General features: G+C 33.5%; 2 protein-coding genes across 4 annotated transcripts; both read left to right on the top strand.

Annotated features, from left to right (window-relative positions):
- Window positions 1–5,186: 5,186 nt before the first annotated feature.
- On the top strand, window positions 5,187–14,400 carry LOC142631813 (putative Ufm1-specific protease). 2 transcript variants are annotated; one of them, XM_075806134.1, is made up of 13 exons: window positions 5,187–5,776; window positions 7,620–7,888; window positions 8,062–8,146; window positions 8,256–8,281; window positions 8,378–8,431; window positions 9,838–9,928; window positions 11,130–11,255; window positions 11,408–11,455; window positions 11,541–11,617; window positions 12,675–12,763; window positions 13,034–13,145; window positions 13,551–13,653; window positions 13,896–14,400. In XM_075806134.1, exons 1-13 carry the CDS (start codon window positions 5,233–5,235, stop codon window positions 14,123–14,125), a joined length of 1,854 nt encoding a protein of 617 aa, XP_075662249.1. In that variant the 5' UTR covers window positions 5,187–5,232; the 3' UTR covers window positions 14,126–14,400. The 2 variants fall into 2 exon arrangements, with proteins under 2 accessions (XP_075662249.1, XP_075662248.1); XM_075806133.1 differs by having other exon boundaries at window positions 8,256–8,431.
- A 1,664-nt stretch (window positions 14,401–16,064) lies between these two features.
- On the top strand, window positions 16,065–23,406 carry LOC142630707 (pentatricopeptide repeat-containing protein At5g50280, chloroplastic). Of its 2 annotated transcripts, XR_012843419.1 has the most exons (3): window positions 16,065–17,052; window positions 19,059–20,746; window positions 23,230–23,406. XR_012843419.1 is itself a non-coding variant. In XM_075804736.1 (2 exons), the coding sequence occupies exons 1-2, from the start codon at window positions 16,160–16,162 to the stop codon at window positions 20,371–20,373; spliced, it is 2,208 nt and encodes a 735-aa protein (XP_075660851.1). In that variant the 5' UTR covers window positions 16,065–16,159; the 3' UTR covers window positions 20,374–20,886. The 2 variants fall into 2 exon arrangements, 1 of the variants encoding a protein (XP_075660851.1); XM_075804736.1 differs by lacking the exon at window positions 23,230–23,406 and having other exon boundaries at window positions 19,059–20,886.
- The last annotated feature ends 2,626 nt before the right edge of the window (window positions 23,407–26,032 follow it).

A 26,032-nucleotide genomic window follows, 5' to 3' on the forward strand; every position in this document is an offset into this window, starting at 1 on the left:
ATTTTATGGACTATTTTAGTTGGGTTGGCAAGCATTTAAGGGGGAAATAAAGAAGTTCACACACCAAAGTCACTAACCTTAAAAATTCTGGTAAACTTTTTTGGAATATATTCACAAGTTATAAATTTTTTTAAGAACTCATACCCGGATGGAACAAAATTTTTAAGGTCTTAAATGTAAAATAACAACTAGGGGTGTTTACATCTCAATGCTAGTGCTCTTAAATTCGAAGGGGTGTTTTTGCTAATTGAACCTCCTAGAAATATAAAGATTGGAACGTGAAACAAATTGCGAACCATTTAAACTCAAAGTAAATGTTGTTTTACTGCTATCTCCCTATTTTGGGATCCTAAATGGTACGGTGGCAAACGACCCCGAGACCAAGGAAGTCACTGAAAGGCACTAAACGCTATAGTTTATTAAAATGACCTAAAATTCACCAAATTTTCCTTAATATTATTAGTCAAAACAAAAGGCAAATGTCATATTCACAGACATAGTCAAAATCGTAGAAAGAGCAGTGGCAATGGGAGAACGCCACCACCAGTGCCGCTGCCAAATTCCACGTACCTCTCAACGTCGTCGGTACTAGGTTTCAAGGTGTTGTACTCTCTCAGTTTTTTTCTTTTCTTTTTTTTTTTCTCTTTTCATTGAGGTTATGAAGTTCTTTGAATCTAATTGGTTTTGTTTTGGTTTTACAGTTAACGATGGACAACTCTCGAATCTTTACAAGAACACAGTACGCTTTGGAGGTTATGTTTGTATGGTTACTTTTTATGCACTTAAAACTTTACTGTTTTAATATGATTATAGTACGCCGTCGTTCAAAATGGCTCAGATTGTACAAAAAACTCACACTCTTGATAGTTGCACACATACATAAAACTACTCGTATTATTTGTCTGGAGAAATGGCTAAATTTGCGAAGAAAAAAAAATACTCTTTCAAGCTTACACACTTGCATAATATAACAATACATTATTTTTCATAAACATGTCATTTCAAGATACGAAAATGACTAGATTTCAGAAGAAAACCAATAATCTTACACACTTTGCACACACATACATAAAACAGCTGCAAATTATTTCTCACACACACGTGAAGCAGCTGCAAATTATTTATGACACACATACATAGGCATAAAAGAAGACGTCCGTACAAATCAGATGCATATAATTTGAAAAATATCAACACTTTAAGTAAAACATTTTTATCAAAATCTTCTGAAAATGTGAAGAGAATATCCTCATTTATTTTTAATTAGGTTAATCATATAACATCGAAATCTTTTTCAATGTGGCTAAACGTGGCTGTGTTTTTTTGGTACATCACACTATAAATACCTTTAAATTATTGATATATTTTGCTTTAAGTAAAACTCTATTGTTAATATATTTCAAAACTTTTAAAATAAGAATTTGAAAGAAATTGAATCATACAAAATTTCAAGAAGGAAGTTTCATTATTATCCAACAACTTCTATGTATTTGTGGACCGCAATTGTATTTTCTTCCACCCATATACGGTACTACAATAATTTTCTCTAGGTTTTGGATGGTTTAGTTAGGCCATATTATGGCAACAATTTTTAATGCACGTGCCATAGTACCTATATGACGTATTATGTGCTTTCGTCATGAACGAATTTGTTAGGTGGCCCAAGACAAATATGTTAAAATTATTTACTTAATTTGCTTTAAACGGTGAACAACTTCGTAAATCAACTAATTAACAATTTATAATGTTTTTAATGAAAATAATCAAGGTTTAAATCCCTACTTCGAATGGGGGGGGAACAACTCTTAATGAAGCTCTTTTACCAAAATTTGAAAAATATTAACACTTCCAAGTAAAACATTTTTATCAAAATCTTCTGAAAATGTAAAGAAAATATCCTCATTTATTTTTAACTAGGTTAATCATATAGCATCTAAATCTTTTTCAATGTGGCTTAAGATGGCGTTTTTTTTTTTTTTGTAAATCACATTATAAATACCTTAAAATTATTGATATATTTTGCTTTAAGTAAAACTCTATCGTTAACATATTTCAAAACTTTTAAAATACCAATTTGAATGAAATTGAATCACACAAAATTTCAAGAAGGGAGTTTCATTATTATCCAACAACTTCTATGGAATTTGTGGACAGCAATTGTATCTTCTTCCAACCGTATATAGTATTACAATAATACTTTAGCCTAAGAGAAATACTATGTTCACGACATTTTCACGATATTTTTACAACAAATCATAGTTGGTTAGTTATTATTGGTTATAATTTGATTCTATCATTAAAATTATTTTTTGACCTTACCAATAACAACCTGTCACTTAAGATTTGTTGTGAAAATGTTGTGTATATAGCATTTATGTTATGGTTAGGTTGGTTGGCAAGCATTTAAGAGGGAAATAAAGAAGTTCACACACCAAAGTCAATGAGTAGTACTATCTTTTTCTTTTTTTTGGAGATGTATCTAAATCTTTTTTAACGTGGCGTGTATTTTTTTTGTACATCACATTGTAAATACCTTAAAATTATTGATATATTTTGCTTTAGATAAAACTCTGTTGTTAATCATTTAAAACTTTTAAAATACGAATTTGAATGAAATTGAGTCACACAAAATTTCAAGAAGGAAGTTTCATTGTTATCCAACAACTTCTATGAAATTTGTGGACCGCGATTGTATTTTCTTCCACCCATATATGGTATTACAATAATTTGCTTTAGGTTTTGGATGGTTTAGTTGGGCCATATTATGGCTACAATTTTTAAGGCACGTGGCATAGTACATGTATGATGTATTATGTGCTTTCGTCATATACGAATTTATTATGTGACCCAAAACAAATATGTTAAAATTATTTACTTAATTTGATCTAAATGGCTAACAACTTTGTTAATCAAATAATTGATAATTTCTGACGTTTTTAATGAAAACAATCAAGGTTTAAATTCCTAGCTACTTCCAATTATAACTATCGAATTTTTGGGGAAAAACAACTCTTAATGAAGCTCTTTTACCAAAATTTGAAAAATATTAACACTTTAAGTAAAACGTTTTTATCAAAATCTACTGAAAATGTAAAGAAAATATCATCATTTATTTTTAATTAAGTTAATCACATAGCATCTAAATCTTTTTCAATGAGGCTTAACTTGGTGTGTTTTTTTTCGTACATCACATTATAAATACCTTAAAATTATTGATATATTATGCTTTAGGTAAAAATTTATTGTTAATATTTCAAAACTTTTAAAATAGGAATTTGAATGAAATTGAATCACACAAAATTTCAAGAAGGAAGTTTCATTATTATCCAACAACTTCTATGAAATTTGAGGACCGCGATTGTATTTTCTTCTACAATGATGCAATATCTAAAATGAAAATTTGTTGAAAACTCAATGATCAAATTGAAAGTTTTCACATTCTCAAAAAAAAAAATTGAAAGTTTAAAAAAAAAAAATTATGACCCAAATGAAAATACCCTCAAAATGAGACAAAAAGATGTTTGTGCCTTAGTTTTACCCCCAAAAAGAAAAACCATTGGAAATCCTTACCCAGTTTGTAGTTCGTTCATACGAAAAAATTTAAAAAATAATATTAAAATAAACATTTTTCTTATGGAAAAGAAACATATAAACATAAGGAACCCATTTTGCACGAGAAATGGACGAGAGGATCCTCTCTTCTTTCACATGACACTCAAAAGCTTTTTCTTTTTTCAGCAGAACGTCCTTCTAATAGAAATTGGAGTGATTTAAGATATTTGTAATAGAAATTAGAGTGATTTGAGATGTTGGAGGCTACTAAATAACGTTAACAGTGTTATGGGAAGATGCTATGCATGTAGTAACAAGAATCCAAAAAAATGTTAACAATCCCAATTGCACCATCTTATTGAACCTGCTTGTTTATCACCTTCCTTCTCAATTTGATTATGAATGGTAGATTCTCCTTTACTCGATCTACATATATTCAATAATCATCAATATATAATTAAGAAAAACCCAAATTTTGTACAAACCCAAATCTACCTTTTGACAAATACAAACCCAAAACAACCTCCGACCAATAAAAACAACTCAGTTTCTAAAAACTGAAACAGAAGCACAGATCAACAACACAGACACAGACACAGTCTTGTTCCTCCTTTAATCAGTTTCAACTTATTGACCAATACTGTAGTTTAAATTTTCTTTTTCTTTTTCCTTTTTTGCAAAAAAAAAAAAATTCCCAAATAAAGTGAAAACCTAACCTTCACAAAATCCCATAAATAGTTTATACTAAATTTTTTACAGTTTTTCTTTCTTGCTATCATTGTATAGTCATTAAGCACGTCTCAATCCAGATCTCTCTAGCCAATCTTTTGTGAAAGAGAGATTGAGGGTCTGAAAAAAAGAAATAAATTACTTTTATTACCCATCCATAACAACTCACCACTTTAAATTTTTTTATAAATATCGTGGACATAGCATTTCTCATATATTAATTAGTATATATTCAGTTGAATTGGTTTAATCGGATATCTCTTGTTTAGAAAAAAATATTTTGTATCAAACAATGCCACGTATCAAAATCCAATAATTAAAAGACGTGTGAAAAATAATTATATCAATTTTCCACCACTACTCTCAAAGCGGCAGTGGAGTGATCCTATGATTCTAACCTTAAACTGAACAGAATAGGATCAAGTAAGGTTTGGAATCATGGATTCCAATTCTACTAAGATTCTACACAATCTAAGGGTTAAATAGTTTTTATTTTAATTATTGGACCTCCAATTTTGAGCACAGGCGGAGAACAAAGAGTCTTGGTGTTTTTTGTGACCAACACACTAATTAAAGTGAGTAAAAATAAAAATTATAATATAAATTTTTCCACAAAATGAATTTTTACCATGATACAAAACCTTTCACAATGCACATGTGATGATTATATAATAATTTTTTTAAAAATATTTATAAAAATAAAATTATGATGCTTTAACAAATTGTGAAACAATAAAAGAATAAAAATATGTGAAAATTTTGTTGTTATTGGCATTATTCCTTTTGGTTAGAATTTTACAATATTTTATTTTGTTTAAAAAAAAAAATAGTATTACTCTTTCAAAACGACGACGCTTGGCTTGTATATAATTGAAATCGATAAGAACAGATCAACTTTGAAAACAAAACGGAAGTACTCTTCTCAGTCTCAGAAGGTAGCTCTGAGTCTCTATGGAAGAAAACACAAGCGTTCGAGTTCTGTGCACAAAGCTCCTCCTCCCACACAAAAACGAACCGGGTCTCCAATGGCTTATCGGATCCCCATTCTTCCCTCCACTCACCATAATCTCCACCGTCCGATGCATCCACACCCTCTCTCACTCCGACGCTCCGGATCTCCTTAAAGAATCAGAGGATCTTCGAGCTTTGCTCTTGAAGGGATTCGACGTGACCGGAGCTTTTGTGATCGGAAAATCCGACTCGGAATCGAAGGTTCGCGAAGCAATCGACGCGGCTCGTAGGTTGAGGAAGCTGCTCTCTAATGGAGGTGGAGATTTGGAGAACAAGGAAATGATCGGTGCATATGTGGATTTGAATAGTAAGACCGATATTCGGCTTTTCGTGTCGAAATCGGCGAGTTCGACGAGCATGGAGCCGGTTAATTCGGTTGTGTATGAAGATAAGCCGGAGAAGTTTGTTTGGGAGACTGGTTGTTTGCTTCGTTGCGAGGTTCCGATTCGGTTTCCAGTTTATTTTCCTGTGAATAATCCGATTGGTAAATTTCGATTCTATATGCAATTTCTTGCTTATTTGAGTGTTTAAAAGTTAGTAATTTTATGAGCTAAATATTGTGTTGAACGTTGAGCTTTCGTATTACAATGCATTTAGTATAGATGATTGAAAAGGCAGTAAATTTCGATTTTACATGCAATTGCCGGCTTATTTGAGCGTTAAAAGTTAGTATTGTTATGTAAATTGTGTTGAGCATTGAGCTTTGGGATTGTTTGGTAGAGCAATCAAGGCTTATTAAAAAAACAATGCATTTAGTATAGTTGATTGAGAAGGCGGTAAATTTCAAGTTTATTTGCAATTGCTTGGTATTGTTTAGTAGCAGAATCAATGCTTCTTAAAATTAATGTGTTTAGTATAGATATTTGAAAAGGCAGCAAATTTCGATTTTACATTTAATTGCCTGCTTATTTGAGTGTTAAGTTAGTGTTATTATCTAATTTGTGTTGAACTTGAGCTTCGGGATTTTTCGGTAGAGCAATTAAGGCTTATCAAATTTATAATGCATTTAGTATGGTTGCTTGAAAGGCGGTAATTTTTTATTTTACATGCAATTGCTTGGTATTGTTTGGTAGCAGAATCAATGCTTCTCAAAATTAATATGTGTTTAGTATAGATGATTGAAAAGCCGGCAAATTTCGATTTTACATGCAATTGCCTGCTTATTTGAGTAAAAGTTAGTGTTATTATCTAATTTGTGTTGAACTTGAGATTCGGGATTTTTTGGTAGAGCAATCAAGGCATTTAGTATGGTTGGTTGAAAGGCGGTAATTTAAGATTTTACATGCAATTGTGGTATTGTTTGGTGGCAGAATCAATGCTTCTCAAAATTAATTTGTGTTTAGTATAGATGATTGAAAAGGCGGCAAATTTCGATTTTACATGCAATTGCTTGCATATTTGAGTGTTAAGTTAGTATTATTATCTAATTTGTGTTGAACATTGAGCTTTGGGATTGTTTGGTAGAGCAATCAAGGCTTATCAAATTTACAATGCATTTAGTATAGTTGATTGAAAAGGCGGTAAATTTCGATTTTACATGCAATTGCTTGGTATTGTTTGGTAGCAGAATCAATGCTTCTCAAAATTAAAATGTGTTTAGTATAGATGATTGGAAAGGTGGTAAATTTCAGTTTTACAGGCAATTGCGTGCTTATTTGAGTGTTAAGTTTGTATTATTATCTAATTTGTGTTGAACATTGAGCTTTGGGACTGTTTGGTAGAGCAATCAAGGCTTATCAAATTTACAATGCATTTAGTATAGATGATTGAAGAGGCAATCGCAAATATGTGATTGATTTTGAATAATCAGAGATTATTTTATGGGTGATGGTTTAGTGTAAAGTAGAAAATTGGACTAAATGAGTAAGTTTGGTAGTTCAAAGAGTGCACATTCTTGCTCGATGGCATTGTTATAGGATTTGTAGAAGATAGTGATATCTTTAAATATGAGAGATGGTGTCTATTAATGGTTTGAGAATGTAGTTCAAAGTAGGTCATAAGCCATGATGCTTAGAAAGAAGTGGCATGTGCATTGTTCTAATTGTGAATGCGGCTTGAATAAGCTTGTTAACATGGACGGATCCTGACAAGTAAAGACTAGAATAAGAACTGGTCTCAAAGCAGTTAAGGAGTTTAAGCTTCATTAGGTTGATACTTCTTTGCCGGTTTAACTTGTTTGCACAGCTTGTGAGTTTTGAGTTTTGAAATTTTCAAGTTGGTAATGTCTAAGCATTTGTCAATTTTCCCAGACGCATACATATTCATGTAGTTTGATGGACACTTGTGTTAGTATATAACTAATTGTGTTCTAATTTTTTTTGTATCAGATGCAGAGAAGATATATTGGCGTGCAACTGAAGCAGTTGCTGCCAAGTTGAAAGACCCACAGGTTGTTTACATGGTAGAAACAATAAGAAAAACTTCTGCAGAAGGACCTAAACCTCTCATTCTTCGTGGTGCAGAATTGGACTTTCATACCGATGTTTCAAATATTAAACTTTTGGGTAAAGATGCTCAAGGTTCCGACCCAAAGTGTATACCATGTGCACATTTTTGTTTGAAAAGTAAACCTGACTTGCAAAAGTTTTCTGCAGAGGTAAGAAAATAGCATATGAGATTCACGTGTTATTTTGGTTGTATGACTGGCCCTTAAGAGTTTGAATGACCTTCTTTTATTGGGTAGTTTGTTTTATATTGTATCCTTTGTTTACAGTCACAACTCATAAGGACTATCATCATTCTTTTTTTGTGACAAGTTCTACTACTTAGAATGCAGATACTATTCAAGTAAGTGTTCTGCTGAATAACTCAGAAAAGTCTCTAAACATTGCACCAGTTGCAGAATATGTTCCAGGTATCTATTTCAATGTTAAATAATTGATGTTATTAACGAATTAGAATAATTTTATAATTCCAGCTTTGTAGTCAAGTCTTTAACTCACTTTTGAACTGTGTGGTTTCAGCTTTGGAAGAAGCCAGACTTTTATTTGTAAGCTTTAAGCTAGAAGTTCTCTGTTATGCGGCTAAGGATATTCCAGTGATGTATGCAGTTTCTAAATTAATCATCCCTGGTTTGGTTGATCAGCTATATTCAATGAAGAACTTAATATTGCCCAACCTCTTAACAGAACATCCTCAGGTAAGACAATTCATTATGTATATGAAAGTATACTAGTCTTGTCATGTTCTCAACTATGCCACCAGTTCAATCGATATTCCATACCTTCACAAACATGCATGTTACTAGCACAAAATGTTTCTTTTTGCTCTGACTCCCTCTTCCATCTTCTGCTGCCTGTTCTTACAATGATCTTTGTGGTCAAGGCATTTAGTTGAATATGAACTCTTTGCACTCCATAATTTACATTTCAGGTCATCGCACCTCTTGTCCAGCCATGGACAGAAAACTCTTTTCCCATCTCATTCCCCCTTGCCTGCAGATTCCAGAGAATATGCCCATGCAAATACACATTTATATGCACATATTGTGATAACCTAAAATGCACAGATGCACATACACATGCATTGATACATATTACTATAAGTTAATATTTAATGTATATAAAGTAAAATGTGCCAGATACAAGTGTTGAGCGGCAGAGGAGTCCAAAAAAAGAAACTAAAGAACATGCCCTACAATAAATAGAATGCTTTAGCATTGAAGTGACCCAAGGGTTGGCTTAAAATAGGAGATCTGAAAGTATCCAGTGCACATTCGCTGCATTTCTTAAGAGAAGAGGACAAAAGAGGACAATAAAGTTCATTGTTTTATAGAACTGCACCTAGACTAGTCTCTTTAGATAAGAAATAAAGGTTACAAGTATCCAAGTATAAAATAAACTAGTAAATGCTTCTAAATCTAATGAACTTAATAAATAGTTCCAAAACTGTATACAGGAAGTTATTCACAGTGAGAACAAGAAAATGAGCATTAGCCTTGTACTTTTGGATAGGTAATTACAAAACTTCCACACTTACACTGGATTGAACCCATGACTTAACCCTCCACTTGAAGGAAAAGAGATGCCATTTAGTCCAAGGACCAGTGGCACATTAGCCTTGTGCTGTCGTTGTCAATAATAACTGTGTACATGAAGTTTTTTTTTTTTTTTTTCTTATCAAAAAACAGTGAATTCCAATTGGCTCAACTAGTAAAGTCTCTTGTCATTGAATAAAGTACCTAGGTTCGAATCTCATCTACACCAAAAAAGAAACCCATTGGTCTTGGCCTGATGGTAATGAGCAATCATCGTGGAGCGAACACCATAAGTTTCAAATCCTATCATAGCTGTAATAATAACAACCTACAAGGTTTCCTTATCACAAGATGTTCTTTTTAGTGCCAATTCTTTATCTGTTAATTCAGAAGATTTCTCCTGCTATTGGATAAAATGAATACTTTTTCCTATTTTTTCTTGGGGAGCTTTTTATGTTTTAATATATCTGATTCTTGGTTTGTACCATGGTTTGGTTTTTCTTTTTTTCCTCTGCTACAATTACGTTCCCAGAATACATCTTAATGATGTTCATTTTATGTGTTTGCAGCTTCGTCCCTATCACTTCAATCCTCCTGGAGTTTTGCATCCAATCACTGTTATCTATGAACTTAATTATGGGGAGTCAGAAATGAAACAAGGTATGCAGCTGTTTAATTAACTTTTTCTGCTTTAGGTGACTATGTACCTATAATGGCTGGAGAAAAGGTTGAATGGTCACAGTAAAATGTTCCTTGATGGTTTTGAAGTTCGCTCTATCTTGTAGTGTAGATTTCTGTCTTTTCTCCTTTTACAGTCATGCCTACAATTCAAAGTAATGACAAGTTTGACCACATTGTTCAGCCATAGAGTTTATTTGTTTTTTTTTTTTTTTTGTGGGACCTTCAAGATTAAAATGTAAAAGGCAAAAAAAAAGAAAAAAGAAAAAGAAAAAGGAAGATATTTCTTGTCAAGCTATATTTCAATTGATGAAAAATCATCAATTTCTATAGTCCAGAGTAGCTCCTCAGAAGACATTTACATTTTTGTCAGTCCTGAAGATAGAACCATTGCAATTGTCTAGGATTCCTTGCCCCGGATGAAAAGTTCCAATACACCTTTTACCATAAATGGTGTTTATTGACTGGGAAGCACGGGTGCGGTGTTTGGGCCACCGCACCCGCGTCCAACGCGGCGCGACGCAGTGACGCGCAAGCGACGCCGCTGCCTGCGCATCCGTGCCGCGTCGGACATTAAAAAAACATTTTTTTCGGCGCGATACGCGCCGATTTAGGCCGACGCACGCGAAATCAGGCCAATTCGGCCCGAATCGGTCCGTATCAGGCGCAACACTGATACCAGCAAAATCGGCCGATATCGGCTAATACGGCCGAAATTCAAAAAAAAAAAAAAAACAACAGGTGAAAAAAGTTATTAAAAAAGTTCTTAAAGTTATTAAAATATGTTTACTATTAAAAAACAACAGTTATTATTTACTATTGCTCTTAAATTTAGTATATGTTTATATATTGTGAAAAAAGTATGTTTAGCAATATATTAAAAATATAAATAAAAATATTTTTAATAATTTTTTAATCGCCGCACCCCGCCGCACCCGCACCCTACTTTTTCAAAAATTGCCAAGTCCCACACCCGCACCCGAATCCCGAAACGCACCCCTGCTTCATAGTTTATTGATGAGGAAAAATGATGTCTTTTAATTTTTAAATAAATGGAGAATTCTGGATAGGAAGAACCAGTGTGCTAATCTATTTTGTAATTTTATGTACTATTATTAATCAATTAGTATTATATTTGAGACTCTTAATATTATCTTATGTTTATGGTATTTACTTTCTGCAGTTGAAATTAGAAAATCCCTACACCTAAGGCTGGGATTACCTTTTGATCGTCCTCTCTTAAGGATTGCTAATGTGCTTGATTTGTCTACAACAAATTTCGGTGGAAGGAGTGACTCAATACGAAAGGGTAACCATTCTCAACTAGAGAAACAACCATTTTTTTATTTTTTTTTGAAGTCAGAGGCAAACCTTTTCTTCTCACCCACTCCCTCGTTCTCTTTCATCTTTCTGTGCGTGTTGTTCTCAAACTCTGTTGGCGGATCTCTTTGGTAATATCAGGTTCTACTTTTCTTAAAGATGTGCACATTGGGATTCCAAGCAGTGGAGGTGAGTGGCTACCATTGTTTTCTGTTGATTCCTTTTCCCTGCTTCCTCTTAGTTATATTCACTGGAAGTCTCGTATATTATGCAGTTTCAGGGGGCAGTATGTCTCTAGTTCAAGGTTCTTATGAATACTATCACTATCTTCAAGATGGTTTTAATGATTCGGTAATGTAGATTCTCTTTTCCCTAGTAGTTTAATGTTTTATTAAACAAACATATTACCTGTGACATCCACTAACATTATTATTCAATATATTAAAAACATGCTTAGAAATTACTTTGATGATTTTTGCTAATATTTAGATTCTCTTCAATGTTTTGATACTATATTTTTCATAGAACATATTGTAATGTGTACTTAGTAATCATGATTTAATAATCTGACTTTGAGCTATGAAATAATTAATTTGTTTATGTTTTATAATTCAACATGTTGTCCTATTAAAGCTTTATATATTTTTGTTCAAATCTTTGCCAGCATCCTTTCTTCAAGCTTGCATGTATAATCTTATAATTATATTTAATGTTTAAACGAATTATTACTAGAAACTATACTAAAAGCACTATGGGTAATGTCTTGTTCTTGCACTCTGTTCTCTTAGCTTCAGTTATCTAGTAGATCCAAGGAGTGGCTATATCTATTTTATCAAGAGACCAGATTAAGAGATCAGATCTTCTTTAAATTCTTGCCTTTCCCCCATAACCTCCCCCAAAAATGAAGCAAACGTCTCAATTTCTTGAGGAAGGTTTTTCCTTTGACTGAAGTCAATTTTAATTGACATGGGTGCTCTCTGCTTGGGATTTGTAGCATGACAGTTTTGGTTGTCAGAAGGTGGTGCTATGAGAGATAGCTGGAACTTTAGTTGGCCGTTTGGAGACTTCATGTATTGGGTGAACCATTAATTATTGTTGCATATGACTCCTCTGGCAATTTTAGTTGTGAAAAGAAGCTTCTTAAGGCTCAGTGAGAACCATGCACATTCTTTTGCTACGTCATAGATATTTCTTCCTTTGAGATTTTTAGGTTTTCTGTCTTATTCATCTTAAGTAAAATATAAGTTAATTTTCTTGCTGAAAGGGAGGTGCTTATTTTACAAGATCATAGGGGTCACTTTGCTCTGCTCATGCTTGGTTTGAGCAGTGGCCAAGCTACTCTTCTAATTTCTTATCACATAATTAAACATTTTGTTTAATATTGGATGGCATATCTTATCATTGTCAGGGATGGGGTTGTGCTTACCGTTCTCTTCAGACTATCATCTCATGGTTTAGACTCCAACACTACACATCCATAGATGTTCCTTCACATAGGTACGCAAAAGTCAATGCTTAGAATGTGGAGCTTCAGATTTTTCTTTCTAAACCTGTTTAGGTAGTGTTCTCATCAGACTTTTGAGCTCTTAAGAACTCACTGCTTTTGAAATTTGATTTCGATCAATTTCATTACTTGAAGTTGCATTATTTTTTATCTGTAATTCTGTACTTTATTAATTAAGAGGAAGTCATAACTGAGTAAAGAGGGTCCTTGCGATCATATCAATTTCGTAAAATTAAATCTAACAAATAAGTTGAATTTATCAGGGAAATACAGCAGTCACTTGTAGAGATTGGCGATAAGGATCCTTCTTTTATCGGTTCACGTGAATGGATTGGTGCCATTGAATTGAGCTTTGTCTTGGACAAACTTCTGGGTGTAAGTTAACTTTTGCAATTTCTTCAGTGTCACTTGATTATTTTTTGCTTTTCCAGTCTGCACATGGACATGAGAATGAGATGAATTGTCAGATTGAATAATACTAGTACTATGAATAGTCCTCTGCCTGTATAACACACAAAGTAAATTTGACCTTCCATAGATGATCAAAGAGGTGTACTAGAAAGTATATCTAATAAATTGTATCTTATGCATATATCTAATAAATTGTATCTTATGCACAAATCGGTACGGGTATGACACAGCAACACAACAATTTTCAAGAAATTAGCCCTTACTAATCCTTACCTAGGAAGCTTGGGAACGGGTACGACATGGGCACCCTCAAATGAAGTGTGCTTCCTAGTTTTCAAGTTTGACGGGATTTGTTGCTGTCTTGAACAGGTCAGTTGCAAAGTCAAGGACTTCAGATCTGGAGCTGAGATTCCTGAGAAGTGTCGAGAGCTGGCCTTGCACTTTGAGAATCAGGGAACACCTATTATGATTGGTTAGTTGGTTGAAATAAACTGTTTTCTTTTACTTATCTGCCATGTATTTGTGGCTTCTCTCAAGTAAAGTTAAAGTGACGTACTTTTGCACCTTATAGCGTCAACAGAGTTGCTGAAAATTAATTTCCTATTTAGGATTATGTTTGGCCCTCCTATGGCTACAAGGTGACTAGATATCACGAGTTGGTCTGGTAAATAGTTAGAAGCATTTGGCTCTTTCTAAGTATATAAATGAATGCAGGTGGTGGTGTTCTTGCATATACCCTATTGGGAGTTGACTATAACGAAGCAAGCGGAGATTGTGCATTTCTCATACTTGATCCTCACTACACTGGCAATGATGATCTCAAGAAAATTGTAAATGGTGGATGGTGTGGGTGGAAAAAGGCTGTTGATAGCAAGGGAAAAAACTTCTTCTTACATGATAAGTTTTATAATCTTCTGTTGCCACAACGACCAAACATGGTGTGATTTGGACAATCGAGGTGGAGTTACCATCAACTCTTTACCCTCTTATGTCTTTGCAGAAGAGGCAGCCTTTCAGTAAGTTATGTACATGCAACCAATGTTGACTACCCAAAAATGAATTAAAAAAAATTGTTGGAACTTAGGGTGAACTGGGAGTGGTAAATAGTTGCCAATTGTGAGTTTTGTCTTCTTTTGAAAGTCATAGTTAATTTTGTGATTTGCATACGATGAAGTACAGTCAATTTCTTTCTCATTGCCAGTACTTTCTGGTTGAATCAGCTTCTTGTTTAATTGTGGAACTGGGCCACCCTTGTTTTATATATAACTTACTTTAGGAGTGATGGTTGCTATAGCTGTTTGCTACTGCTGTAACCCATGTTACTACTTAATACTGCTCTGTGCTAGTTGCATATGAATCTAAATTGCTTAAAAAGTTTTCACGTCCTAAGAAATCCTAGCAATTCTTTTCAACCTTTACAAAATGGTGGTTAGAGTGTAACAACAATATGAAAATTCTCTCTCTCAATGAAGTGTAAAAAGTTCAAATATTATGGATCTGAAGAAACCAAATCTTGTTACTTCGGCTGAGGATGATTCCTGAATTCATATTTGACTGGATTTTGTTTTTGTTTTTGTTTTTGTTTAAAAAAAAAATTATAATAGCACGATTAATCCTTTTGTAAGGTTCTTTAGCAACCTACAAAGGAAAAGCCAAAAAAAAGTACAAAGACATTACCAAAACGACCTTACGTTTCTTGAAGATGATCTAAATTGTTATCTCTATTTGTTATTAACAGTATAGTTTAGAGGTCAAGTAATAGGGATAGCAATAGGGCAAAGTCGGATAAGGGCTCTCTCGTTCCCTTTTCAGGGCGAGAGTGAAACAGGTTTGGTTTGGAGGTATCTTTTAGTATCCCTAATGAGATTGTTTCCACATTAATGAGATAGAAATGAAAGAAAAATAGAAGGGAGGTAGCAAGTGCACTAAAAAACAGAGAAAGCAAGTGCTTTAAGGATGGTAATAGAATATGTATAAAATTCTTAATATATATAACATTCAAGGCGAGCAAAATCTGTCTCTCTCTTGTGACCTCCTCAAAGTGGGGGAAAATTCACGTGGGGAAGGGAAAATCAAGTGTGCGGTGGAATTTTGGCCATCCTTAGAGTATAAGCAATTAAATCCTATAGTTTTTAGTTATAAATTAAACCCTATAGTGTTAAAAGCAACAAATTAAATTTGAACTTATATTAAACCTTGTACGCAATCCATCCACTTAAATGAGCGGACATTTAATTTGTTACCTTTTGAAATCTCTATGTTTATTTTATTACTCTTTGAAAGTCTAATCTGTTATTTTTTGAACTTCATAATTTAATTAATTACTTTTGAAACTACAAAATTTAATTTGTTTCACCATATAAATTATTAACTTTAAATTTTAAAATCTAAATTCCCCCTCCCCACCAAAAATAAACAAATAGAGTAGACACAACAAGAATGGCAACAACCTAGTTGGTATGGGGCGGGTTTCATATTCCTCGTCCCTACCCCACTTCTGCCTCCAGGTTTTTTTTTTCCGCCCTTTTCTAGCAAATATTTGCAGGTATCCATCCTGCCACACTCAATTTTATTATATATATATAATTCTTTAAAAATTTATTTTGAATATATTAAATTAAAACTAATAAAACATTTATAAAAAAAAAATTCTAACATTACAAAACCTTCTAAAAGCATAACAATGGGTGAAGCGGATACCCGCAGGGCAAATTTAGATTGACAAAATCCCCAAGACCAAACACACATTGAACAATTTGTAATTTTGTCCACTGCCACTAACGACTTGTCGTTTGTATAATTTCTTAGTGTCTCTTTCCTCAAAACTCACCGTTAACGCTGTCCCACAGTGACATATATAGCATAAAACCTCCCGAAGAAAAGGAACCATATCTCTTCTCCTCTTAAAGCTTGAAAGCTTAGTAGTTGTTGTTTACTGACTACTACTAAGCTGAGTAGCAAGCTATCCAAAAACCACCATGGCTCTCACACACCACCACCTCCACCCCCACCTCTCTTCTTCTCCATTTTCCTTCATTCACACTCACTATCCAATTCCAAATCCAACTCCTTACCTTTCACTTTCACTCTTCTCCAAGTCCAAGTCCAAGTCCAAGTCCAAATCCAAAACCCCAAACCTCTTCTCTCTTTTCTCAACTCCACCCACCTCCACAAACTCCTCTGACTCCTCAACCCACATTTTCCTCCCTTTTCTCCAACAACAACAACGTGATAAAGAAGAAGAAGAAGAAGAAGAAGAAGAAGAAGCAGAAGAAGATGAAGATGAAGAGGAAGAAGACTCACTGATAAGATTCTTCAAGTCTCGCACTTCGTCTTCAACCCAAGACCCACAACGCGAATCCAAAATCTCCCTCCAAAAGAATCGCCGCTCCACTTGGCACCTAGCTGCCGATATGGAATCCGAAACAGAACCCGAAACCGATGTCGAAAACGCAATCTTTGAGGAGAAAAAACAAGTGGGTCATGTGGAGAAGACAAACTCGAGGCCGTTGCCGGAGGGAATAGTGGGTGAGATTGTGAGAACTGCGAGGGAGTTGCCTGGAAATATGACGCTAGGAGAGGCATTGGGTGGTTATGAGAAAAGGGTTAGTGAGAAACAGTGTGTGGAGGTGTTGGGTTTGATGAGTGAGGAGGGTCTTGTAATGGGTTGCTTGTATTTCTTTGAATGGATGGGGTTGCAAGAACCTTTGCTTCTGACTCCTCGAGCATGTTCAGTTTTGTTTCCAGTGTTGGGAAGAGCTAGAATGGGTGAGAAATTGATGGTCTTGTTTAGAAACTTGCCGCCCAAGAAAGAATTCAGGGATGTTCATGTTTATAATGCTGCCATTTCGGGGCTTCTGTGTTGTGGAAGGTATGAGATTCTTGGTACTTTGCTGGTGGTTATTGATTTTGGTTTATGTGTTTGTTATAGGAATATGCTAAAAGTACTATAAATCTTCCTGCAAAATGGTTATTGAAGGATGTGCTAATGAATGTGATTGGTCCTGCATCAACACATAGAAAACTTATTACTTTCTTGTTTTGTTTTGTTTTTCAAAAGTTTACACATTGGTTTGTAAAGCCTATGTAATGAAATTGGTGCTAACTATAGCATTACTCTTTGTTATATATTTTGTTATGTTGTCTAGTAATTTAGACTTGTGAGTTGGTGGTTATTGATTTTGGCTGATGTTTTTGTTATGTTGTCTAGACCCCGTTTGTTTCAAATCACAACTTTCTAAAACATCACTTTCTCTGGTACAACTTCTTTGAAAAACATTAGTATTTTTTAATTAGTAACTTACACAGGCACTCACAACCTCACCCTCCATCCCATTATTACTGGAAGATGAACTTCCAGTTGCACTATAGCTCATCAGTACCCTGGTCTCTAGTTGAGCCAACCAGAACCCACCAAACAACCTTTTTTGAAAAGCTGAAAAATCAGCTTTAACATAGGCCAAGTCTAGAGTTAGTAGTATCCTCAATTATTGTGCTTTAAGTTATATGTCAAACAAGAGTAATGCCCATCTTTTCAGACATTATAGTTTGCCTCATTAGTATCACTTGTGCACATGTCAAGCAGGAAGAAATGGTTTTGTAGCAGAGTTGTGGTAATTGGGGACAGATAGAGTTGCTGTGAAGCAATATCATGGCTGTTATGCTGTGGAAGAATTCAATGTGAATTTATACCCTTTGCAAATTGTTGCTTCAGTGCCAATAGTCTTATAGCTCAATTGGTATCTCTTGGTATTTTCAATGGAGACATATGAGATTCAAATCCCCCACCCCCAATTATCGATGTATAAAAAAAAATTGTTTCTTTTGAAAAAAAAAAGAAGCAGTTGTCAATAGTGCATGAATGTAGGTGCTTTTTTTTTTTTTTTTTTGATAAAATTAATGTTACTAATTTAAGATGATGAAATTATAAAGCATAGGATGAATGTAGCAGCCCATTTTTGTCTTAGACCAATTCTTTTAAATGTAGCTTATTGATGGTTAAATAAGTGATCTGAGGTTCAATCCCCGCCTACACCAAAAACTGATTGGTGTTTTGGTCTGATGATAAAGAACTTTCATTAGGAGTGGACGTTATAGGTTGAAACTCTCTAAAAAAAACTTATTGATGATTTTTTCAAAATAGACTCCATATTATCAGCTTGACCAACTTCTGCACTTGATTACATTTTTAATCAATGTGTTGAGGGGATTTCATGCTTGAGAAAAGAAGTTTGGAAATGGGAAAATTGTAAATCTGATACAATTCTTACAATGATGGGCAAAAAACACATTGATTTTTTTCTTGTTTTATTTTTCCAAGTGATCTAAATCATTTTCCTCATTAAGCTTATGTTGTTGAATTTCTAAATAATGCAACTCTATGTTCTTTATGTCTTAAACCTCATTTAGCAGTCTTGATGCATTTCATCTCCTGGTTTTGGTGTCCTTGATGGCAAATAGCATTTCAGTGATTTTCCCTTTTAGTTAATTCGTAACTCTTTCTTTTTTTGTGGGGGCGGGGGGTTCTCTTATTATTTAAGAAGACTGTGAAGCACTACAATTGATGAGTCAATACCCAGAAGTCATCTGCTTATGATGAGCTACAAAGACGTCCACAATGTTTTTTTGGCATACATTAAGGCATTCGTTTTCATATCAGATAGGGTACCACTTCAGTGGTCCTATTGGGATTCTCAGTGCCCAAATTATAATTTAGATATCAGATTTAAAAAAAAAATTATTATGTAGTTTACTCTTACTCTCTCTCTCTCCCTCTCAATATATATTTAAAAGCTTCTACATCTACTATAGAGGAAAGTGTTTCATATTATGTCGATATACAAGAGCTCATTATTGATGTGTGCTGACTTATTTCAGGTACAACGATGCTTGGCAGGTGTATGAGGCAATGGAAACAAATAATGTGCTTCCAGATCATGTGACATGTTCTATTATGATTACAATCATGAGAAAAACTGGTCGCAGTGCAAAAGATGCATGGGAATTCTTTGAGAGAATGAATAGGAAAGGAGTCAAATGGAGTGTAGAGGTTTTGGGTGCTCTAATCAAATCATTCTGTGATGAGGGGCTGAAGAATGAAGCCCTTATCATCCAGACTGAAATGCTGAAAAAGGGAATCTCCTCAAATACCATAGTGTATAACACTTTAATGGATGCTTTTGGTAAATCCAACCAAATTGAAGAAGCCGAAGGTCTTTTTTCTGAGATGAAAATGAATGGGCTAAAACCCACGTCTGCTACCTATAACACTCTAATGGATGCATACAGCAGAAGAATGCAGGCTGACATTGTTGAGAAGCTGCTGCTAGAAATGCAAGATATGGGCTTGAAGCCAAATGTCAAATCATATACATGCCTCATTAGTGCATATGGGAGGCAGAAGAAGATGAGTGACATGGCAGCAGATGCATTTTTGAGGATGAAGAAAGTTGGCATAAAACCTACTTCACATTCTTATACAGCTCTTATCCATGCTTATTCGGTTAGTGGCTGGCATGAGAAAGCTCATTCTGCATTTGAGAACATGCAAAGGGAAGGAATAAAACCTTCAATAGAAACATATACTACTTTACTAGATGCATTTAGGCGTGCTGGTGACACACAGACATTGATGAAGATATGGAAATTGATGATCAGTGAGAAAGTTGAAGGGACTCGGGTGACATTCAACATTCTTCTTGATGGATTTGCTAAGCAAGGTCACTACATTGAAGCAAGGGATGTGGTCTCTGAATTTGGGAAGATAGGCTTACATCCAACTGTCATGACATTTAATATGCTGATGAATGCATATGCACGGGGAGGGCAACACTCCAAGTTGCCGCAACTGTTAAATGAGATGGCAGCTCTGAATCTAAAACCTGATTCTGTCACTTTTTCAACAATGATCTATGCCTTTGTTCGTGTCCGTGATTTCAAGAGGGCATTCTTCTACCACAAAAAGATGGTAAAAAGTGGACAAGTGCCAGATGCCAAGTCTTATCAGAAGCTTAGGACAATTTTGGATGTAAAAGCTGCAGTTAAGAACAGGAAGGACAAGAGTGCTATACTTGGTATAATTAATAGCCAAAAGGGTTTGTTGAAAGCTAAGAAGAAGGGAAAGAAAGATGAGTTCTGGAAGAACAAGAAAAAACATGTTAGAACTCATAGTTTTGCTCATGGTGGACAATGATGATGCTATCGGTGGAGTCTTGTGATCCCCGTAAAATCATTTTCATACACAGGCTCTCTGTATGGTTGAGCTATCTTCAGTGTCAGTTAATGGCTTCTCCTGAGTGTTTGCTTCAAATAGAATAGAATAGCAGGAAAAAAAAAATACAGGTGGCTGACTCCAATAAGTCTGTTGAGGATCCATTGCTGACCCCAAAAATTTTGAGGCTAATACTTGGTTGTTCTTAAATGAGATATTTCTTTCATACAAGAGATGATACTGTTGGGAAAAGCATAGTCCTGCTATCATTCTTATAATGGAAGCCTTCACAGAATAGTACCCATACAAAGACATTGTTTGCAGTGGATGCATGCCATGCCAGGTGATGAACTGGGTAATTTTCTTGGTCCATGCCTTATTTATATTGAAAGCTATTCTTTTTCTTTGTTGAGTGAATCCCTTGTGTAAAATCATGTTGTCATATTATACGAACAAGTAAAGTATATAAAATATTGAAGTGCAACTTTTCCCATTTGTTTTATTTTTCATTAGTGTAATCCAACCATGTAGAAGTAGTAAAAAAGGACATGTCAATTAAGGAAGTAACAAAGGCCAAAGGGTATAATTTCGGATAAAATATTATGACAGTAAAGACCAATTGATGTTTCACAAAATAATGTTTACCTATCAAAAAATATATATTATGACAGTAAAGAATACGTGTGGGATGTTGCAAATCCTTAGCCGATCTCAAAATTTTGGGACCAAGGCTTGGTTACTGTAGTAGTTGTAAGCCTTACGAGGAAGAATATGGGGCCAAGGGTGGTATACATTAAGAGAAAGTATTTGAGCTGTCTGGGTAAGAAGATTTAGGGGCAAACAAGATGATGTGGACTATGTTAAGCTGACTTGGTTGAGTTTAACTGGTTCTGTTTTAGCACATTGCTCATATACCAAGAAGCATATACCTGAGAAACTGTATTGTTTTTTATAAATGCTAAGCCCAGAATAACTTTCTTCTTTGTGGAGGGATACACTGCAGAACTAGGAATATACTGAAGGTTTGGTGATGCTTGTACAAGGCATTTTTTTGGAATTTAAAAATATTTGGAAGGGGGGGGGGGGTGTTTAGACTTAAGATTTTGACTGGACAAACTGGGTGCAGGGATGATCCATTGCTTAACATGACAAGTGACAACAAGCCTTACTCCATTCTCGTTTTGGTAAATCAGTGGCAGACTATAATTGACTTGCTTTTTATACTATATATCTATAGCCTAGCTACTTTAAACCTACTATCAGAAGGTTGTTGCAACTTTTCTGCAGTATGTCTGTGTTTTAACTTTCAATAATTGCACATGGAATTGAAATTATGGATCAGATATAGAGTACGAATCATAGGAAAAGCATTAGGTACTCTTGGTATACAGTACAACTAACATGGTATTCCATGCCCATTAATGTAAATCACCTAAAATAAAAATTACGAAATCGTATATGAAGAAATTTTTTGAAATTTGGAAAGCTCACCACTCACAAACAAACAATAGAAAAACTCTTTTTTTTTTGGGGGGGGGGGGTGCGTTTTGGTATATATCCAAAATTCCAAACCCTGTGGCATTCATGTTATTGTCCTTATGGCTGGTCTCTTCGAACATTACAAAGAAATTGATTAATACTCACACATGCACACTTTTGTCTTGTGGTGTCAACTGTCATATAATGTGAGGGAAAAATCATATTTTAAGCTGTGTCAGAATTTGTGGGTTGAGGTTTGTTTAGGCATCATGTATCATCCTTCTTTTCATACCTGATATTGGTTATGACATGCACCATGATTCCACTCACAAGTGATTTGTCTTCTTTCTTTTGTTTTATTTTTTATATGTCTTACTTTCTTATATGTACTTAATTGAAATTTGATTTAAGCATCACTTGTATTGGTTTTGTTTTTTCCTCTCAAGATTCTGCAAGGATTAAGATTCCTTGATCTTCAAACTTAATTGATCATGGCACCAAACTGACTCATAAATAGTTTTGAAGCTGTCTTTTTCTTTATTTCTTTCTTATATATATGTGCTTACTAATAATAATCATCATTATGGTTTGTCCCTCTCAATCTCAAGAATCTGCTGAGGTATTCAGTCGCTCCATTTTTATTTTATTTTATTATTATCATTGTTCAGTATTATTTTCTTTCAATCATACATCATTCTAGTTTCAAACGTGCTTGAGCACTTATAGTATTATTTTGGATAGAATTTTCCTAACAACAAGTTTAGAGATAAGTTCATTTTACCATTACGTCAAGGCTTAAATAAGCATTCACATTGTCTATTACTTACTAATTCAACAATCATGTAATTTTTTAAAAAGAATAAGTATTTTATTTGAGTAAAATACATATGGATGACGACATGAATTGTCGCGTAATTGGTCTAAATATTTTCTCAAATCTAGTTTGAAAGAAAATTAATTTATTATTTTTGTCAAAGAAAGTGGATAGTTTCATAAACTATTCATCAAGTTTATGACACAATCAATTTTTAAATATGCATATGAGCTATGAGATTTTGTCTAAATGTGTAGCTTAGATGTAATGGCAAATACTTTTTGAAGCTGTCTTTTTCTTTATTTTTTTTTATATATATGTGCTTACTAATAGTATTCATAGTTATGGTTTGTCCCTCTCAATTGCAAGATTCTGCTGGGGTACTCAGTTGTTGCTTCCTATTGTTTATTTTTATCATTGTTCTGTATTGTTTGCACCTAATCTCATCATTATTTTCTGTCAATCACACATCATTCTAGTTCCAAATATACTTATCAAAAAAGTTCCAAATATGCTTGGACGCTTATAAGTATTATTTTAAACAGATTTTTCCTAAAAACAAGTTTAGAGAAAAGTTCTTAACCGCCCTGGGGCGATACTCTCATTTTTATGAAGTATAAGAGGCATTCACTAGTGGGGAAAGGATTCGAACTCAAGACATAAGGCTTATTGGCCTAAGTCCCAGCTCCTGGCCCTCTCTCAACGGTGGTGAAAGCAGATAGTTTCATAAACTATCTGTCATGTTTATGTCACCATCAATTTTTAAAGATGCATATGAGGTATAAGATTTTGTCAAAGTGCTTAGTTATGATGTAGTTATGATGTAATAGCAAATACTTTTGTAGTTTTAAAATACTAACTATAGGAGGCCCTAAATTTGTTTGATTTTTGGTTTGAAACGTCTTTTTTAAAATAATAAAAATTATTATTATTTAAATTTCACAACTTTTTTGAGAACTATGAGTTTCTAATAGAAAATAATAATCCATTGCAAAATAGTTGGAGAAAAAAATAGATGAATATGATAAAACTTACAAGCTACAGTAGGAAAGGATAATTTGAAATTTGAACCATAAATATTACAGATACTTAGGGAGATATGAATCAATTAAGTTATAATACTATTGTTTCTCCAAAAAAAAAAAAGTTACAATATTATTGACTAAACATTATATGATAATACTATACTATAACATCAGTTTTATGATAATTACTATTTATCATTGGGCCTAGATCCCAATTCATTTTTTATGTAGGTGGGTATCTTAGATATTTTACTCAATGATAATAAACTTTATTAATTATGCTAATTAGAATCAACCCGTTACTTTCTCTTCTGGATCTTTTTATATTTTGTGATTCTGTGGGCTTTCTATAGCCCATTCTTGTAGTAAGTTTGTTTTATACGGTTTATATTGTGTGCTGACAATTTTTTATTATTTTCCTTTCTGGGGGTGTTTGTCTAATCTAATCCCTGTTTATGAAAAAAAGACACATAATTTGTAATTTTTTAAAAATGAAATAAATCATATATGTGTCTCTAGTGTAGACTGACTATCTACTTATAATATATATATATATATATATATATATATATATGGGATCCGTTTAAATTAATCATTCATTTTGGAAAAGTTTTTAGAGAGAATTGAAAAAGCTATCAAAACAATTAATTATTTTTTCATTTCTCCATATAAAAATTTCTAAAATGATTTACTAATATATGCTCTAAGGCATGTGTTAGTAAATTATATATATATATATATATATATATAGACACACACGTTAGGAGGCTGTCTACTTTTACTTGCCTCTTGATGTGTAATGTGTGCACTGAGTCTGAGCATCCTCAGTCCTCTCACACTCACTGCAAGCCTCTAAGACAAACCGACAAAGCCCTCCATCTTCTTAAAGAAAAAAACTTAATTGGAAATAACTTTTGGCTGTTCTTATAAATTGGTAAAAACTAAAAACCACTATAATTTGGACAAATCTCACTTTAATTTGGACTAGTCTTAAGAGGAAAATTTAAGAATCAACATTTACGTACTGTACATAAGTCTTGTCTATTTAATAAATACCACATTCACTAGAAGCTTTTCATCCACATTTCCATGTTGGGTTTTTTTTTTTTTCCGTTTAACTTCTTGTTTGTGAACTATATATTTTCGTTGTGACTCTAATCTAGTTATTAAAAAAAAAAATTTGGGTTAAACAGTTTTAAAAAAAAAACACTTATTGGCAAAGATGTGGCAAAGAATATCTCAATGCAATAAGCCAATAATATCTTATGGTGGTATGTGACTCTGTTATGACAATTTGGGCAATGCGTTCCTCAATAATGCATTTAATGATGGTAAACGCGTTCAGGATTGATGGGATTTTGTAGTAATAATGAAAATTATGAAATTTTGGCATTTTCCTTGATTGCTAAAATTAATACAACAATAACCTATAATTTATGATACTCCAAAATAAACAAAAATAGTAATTCCAGTTTTTTCAGAGTTGTCTTATCAAATTTTTACTTGCCCCGCAAGCTACTTCACATTTTTGTCTACTCTACTCTAAACTATGAACATAAATATAGTATTTGTTTTTGGTAAATGAACATAAATATAGTAAATGTCACTTAGGTGTTCACATTGAATATGTTTATCCAAAGAAAGAAAAGGACATCACATATTCACATTCAACCTTTCTCTTTTCAAGAAAGCTAGTGGATTAAATATCATTTTCTCACTTTGCAAAACTATTGGCATCATTTACTTTTAAAAACAAATCAATATATAATTATATATTGCCATTATGTAAAAGGTTAAGAAACAGTAGCAACAGGGACGAAGCCAGGATTTTAAGTTAAGGGGGGCGACTTTGACCTCTAGTTTGACAACTTCTTAGTTGTAGAGGTTTTTTTTTTTAGTTTTTAATGTGTGCATTTGCTAGGTAAAGACAATTATTCTATTTAAAACTTTTTAAAGGGCAGTTGTATATTTGAGTAAAATTGGTTAATTAGACTTAATTTTTTTTAGCTTTACTATTGGTGATTTTTGTTGTTGCACAAATGTTTTTGGGCTAGTATATGTTGTTTTAGATTTTAGATCTATAAATTTTTTTAATGGCCTTTAAAATGAGAAAAGTGCTAGAAGTATATTGATGATATAGCGAGTGATTATTGATAAGTAAAAAAGTGATGCAAGTAATAAACCCAAATGCGAACTAATAAGAATTTGTACTCCAACAGTTTATAAAAATATTGTAAATAAGTTTGTATCTTTAAAGTTACTCTAAAAAAATTCAATAATATTGTTAAAGGGGTAAAATGTAATTTTATAGAACAAAATTGCT

The sequence above is a fragment of the Castanea sativa genome, chromosome 4 (assembly GCF_040712315.1).
Source record: "Castanea sativa cultivar Marrone di Chiusa Pesio chromosome 4, ASM4071231v1".
NCBI lineage: Eukaryota > Viridiplantae > Streptophyta > Magnoliopsida > Fagales > Fagaceae > Castanea > Castanea sativa.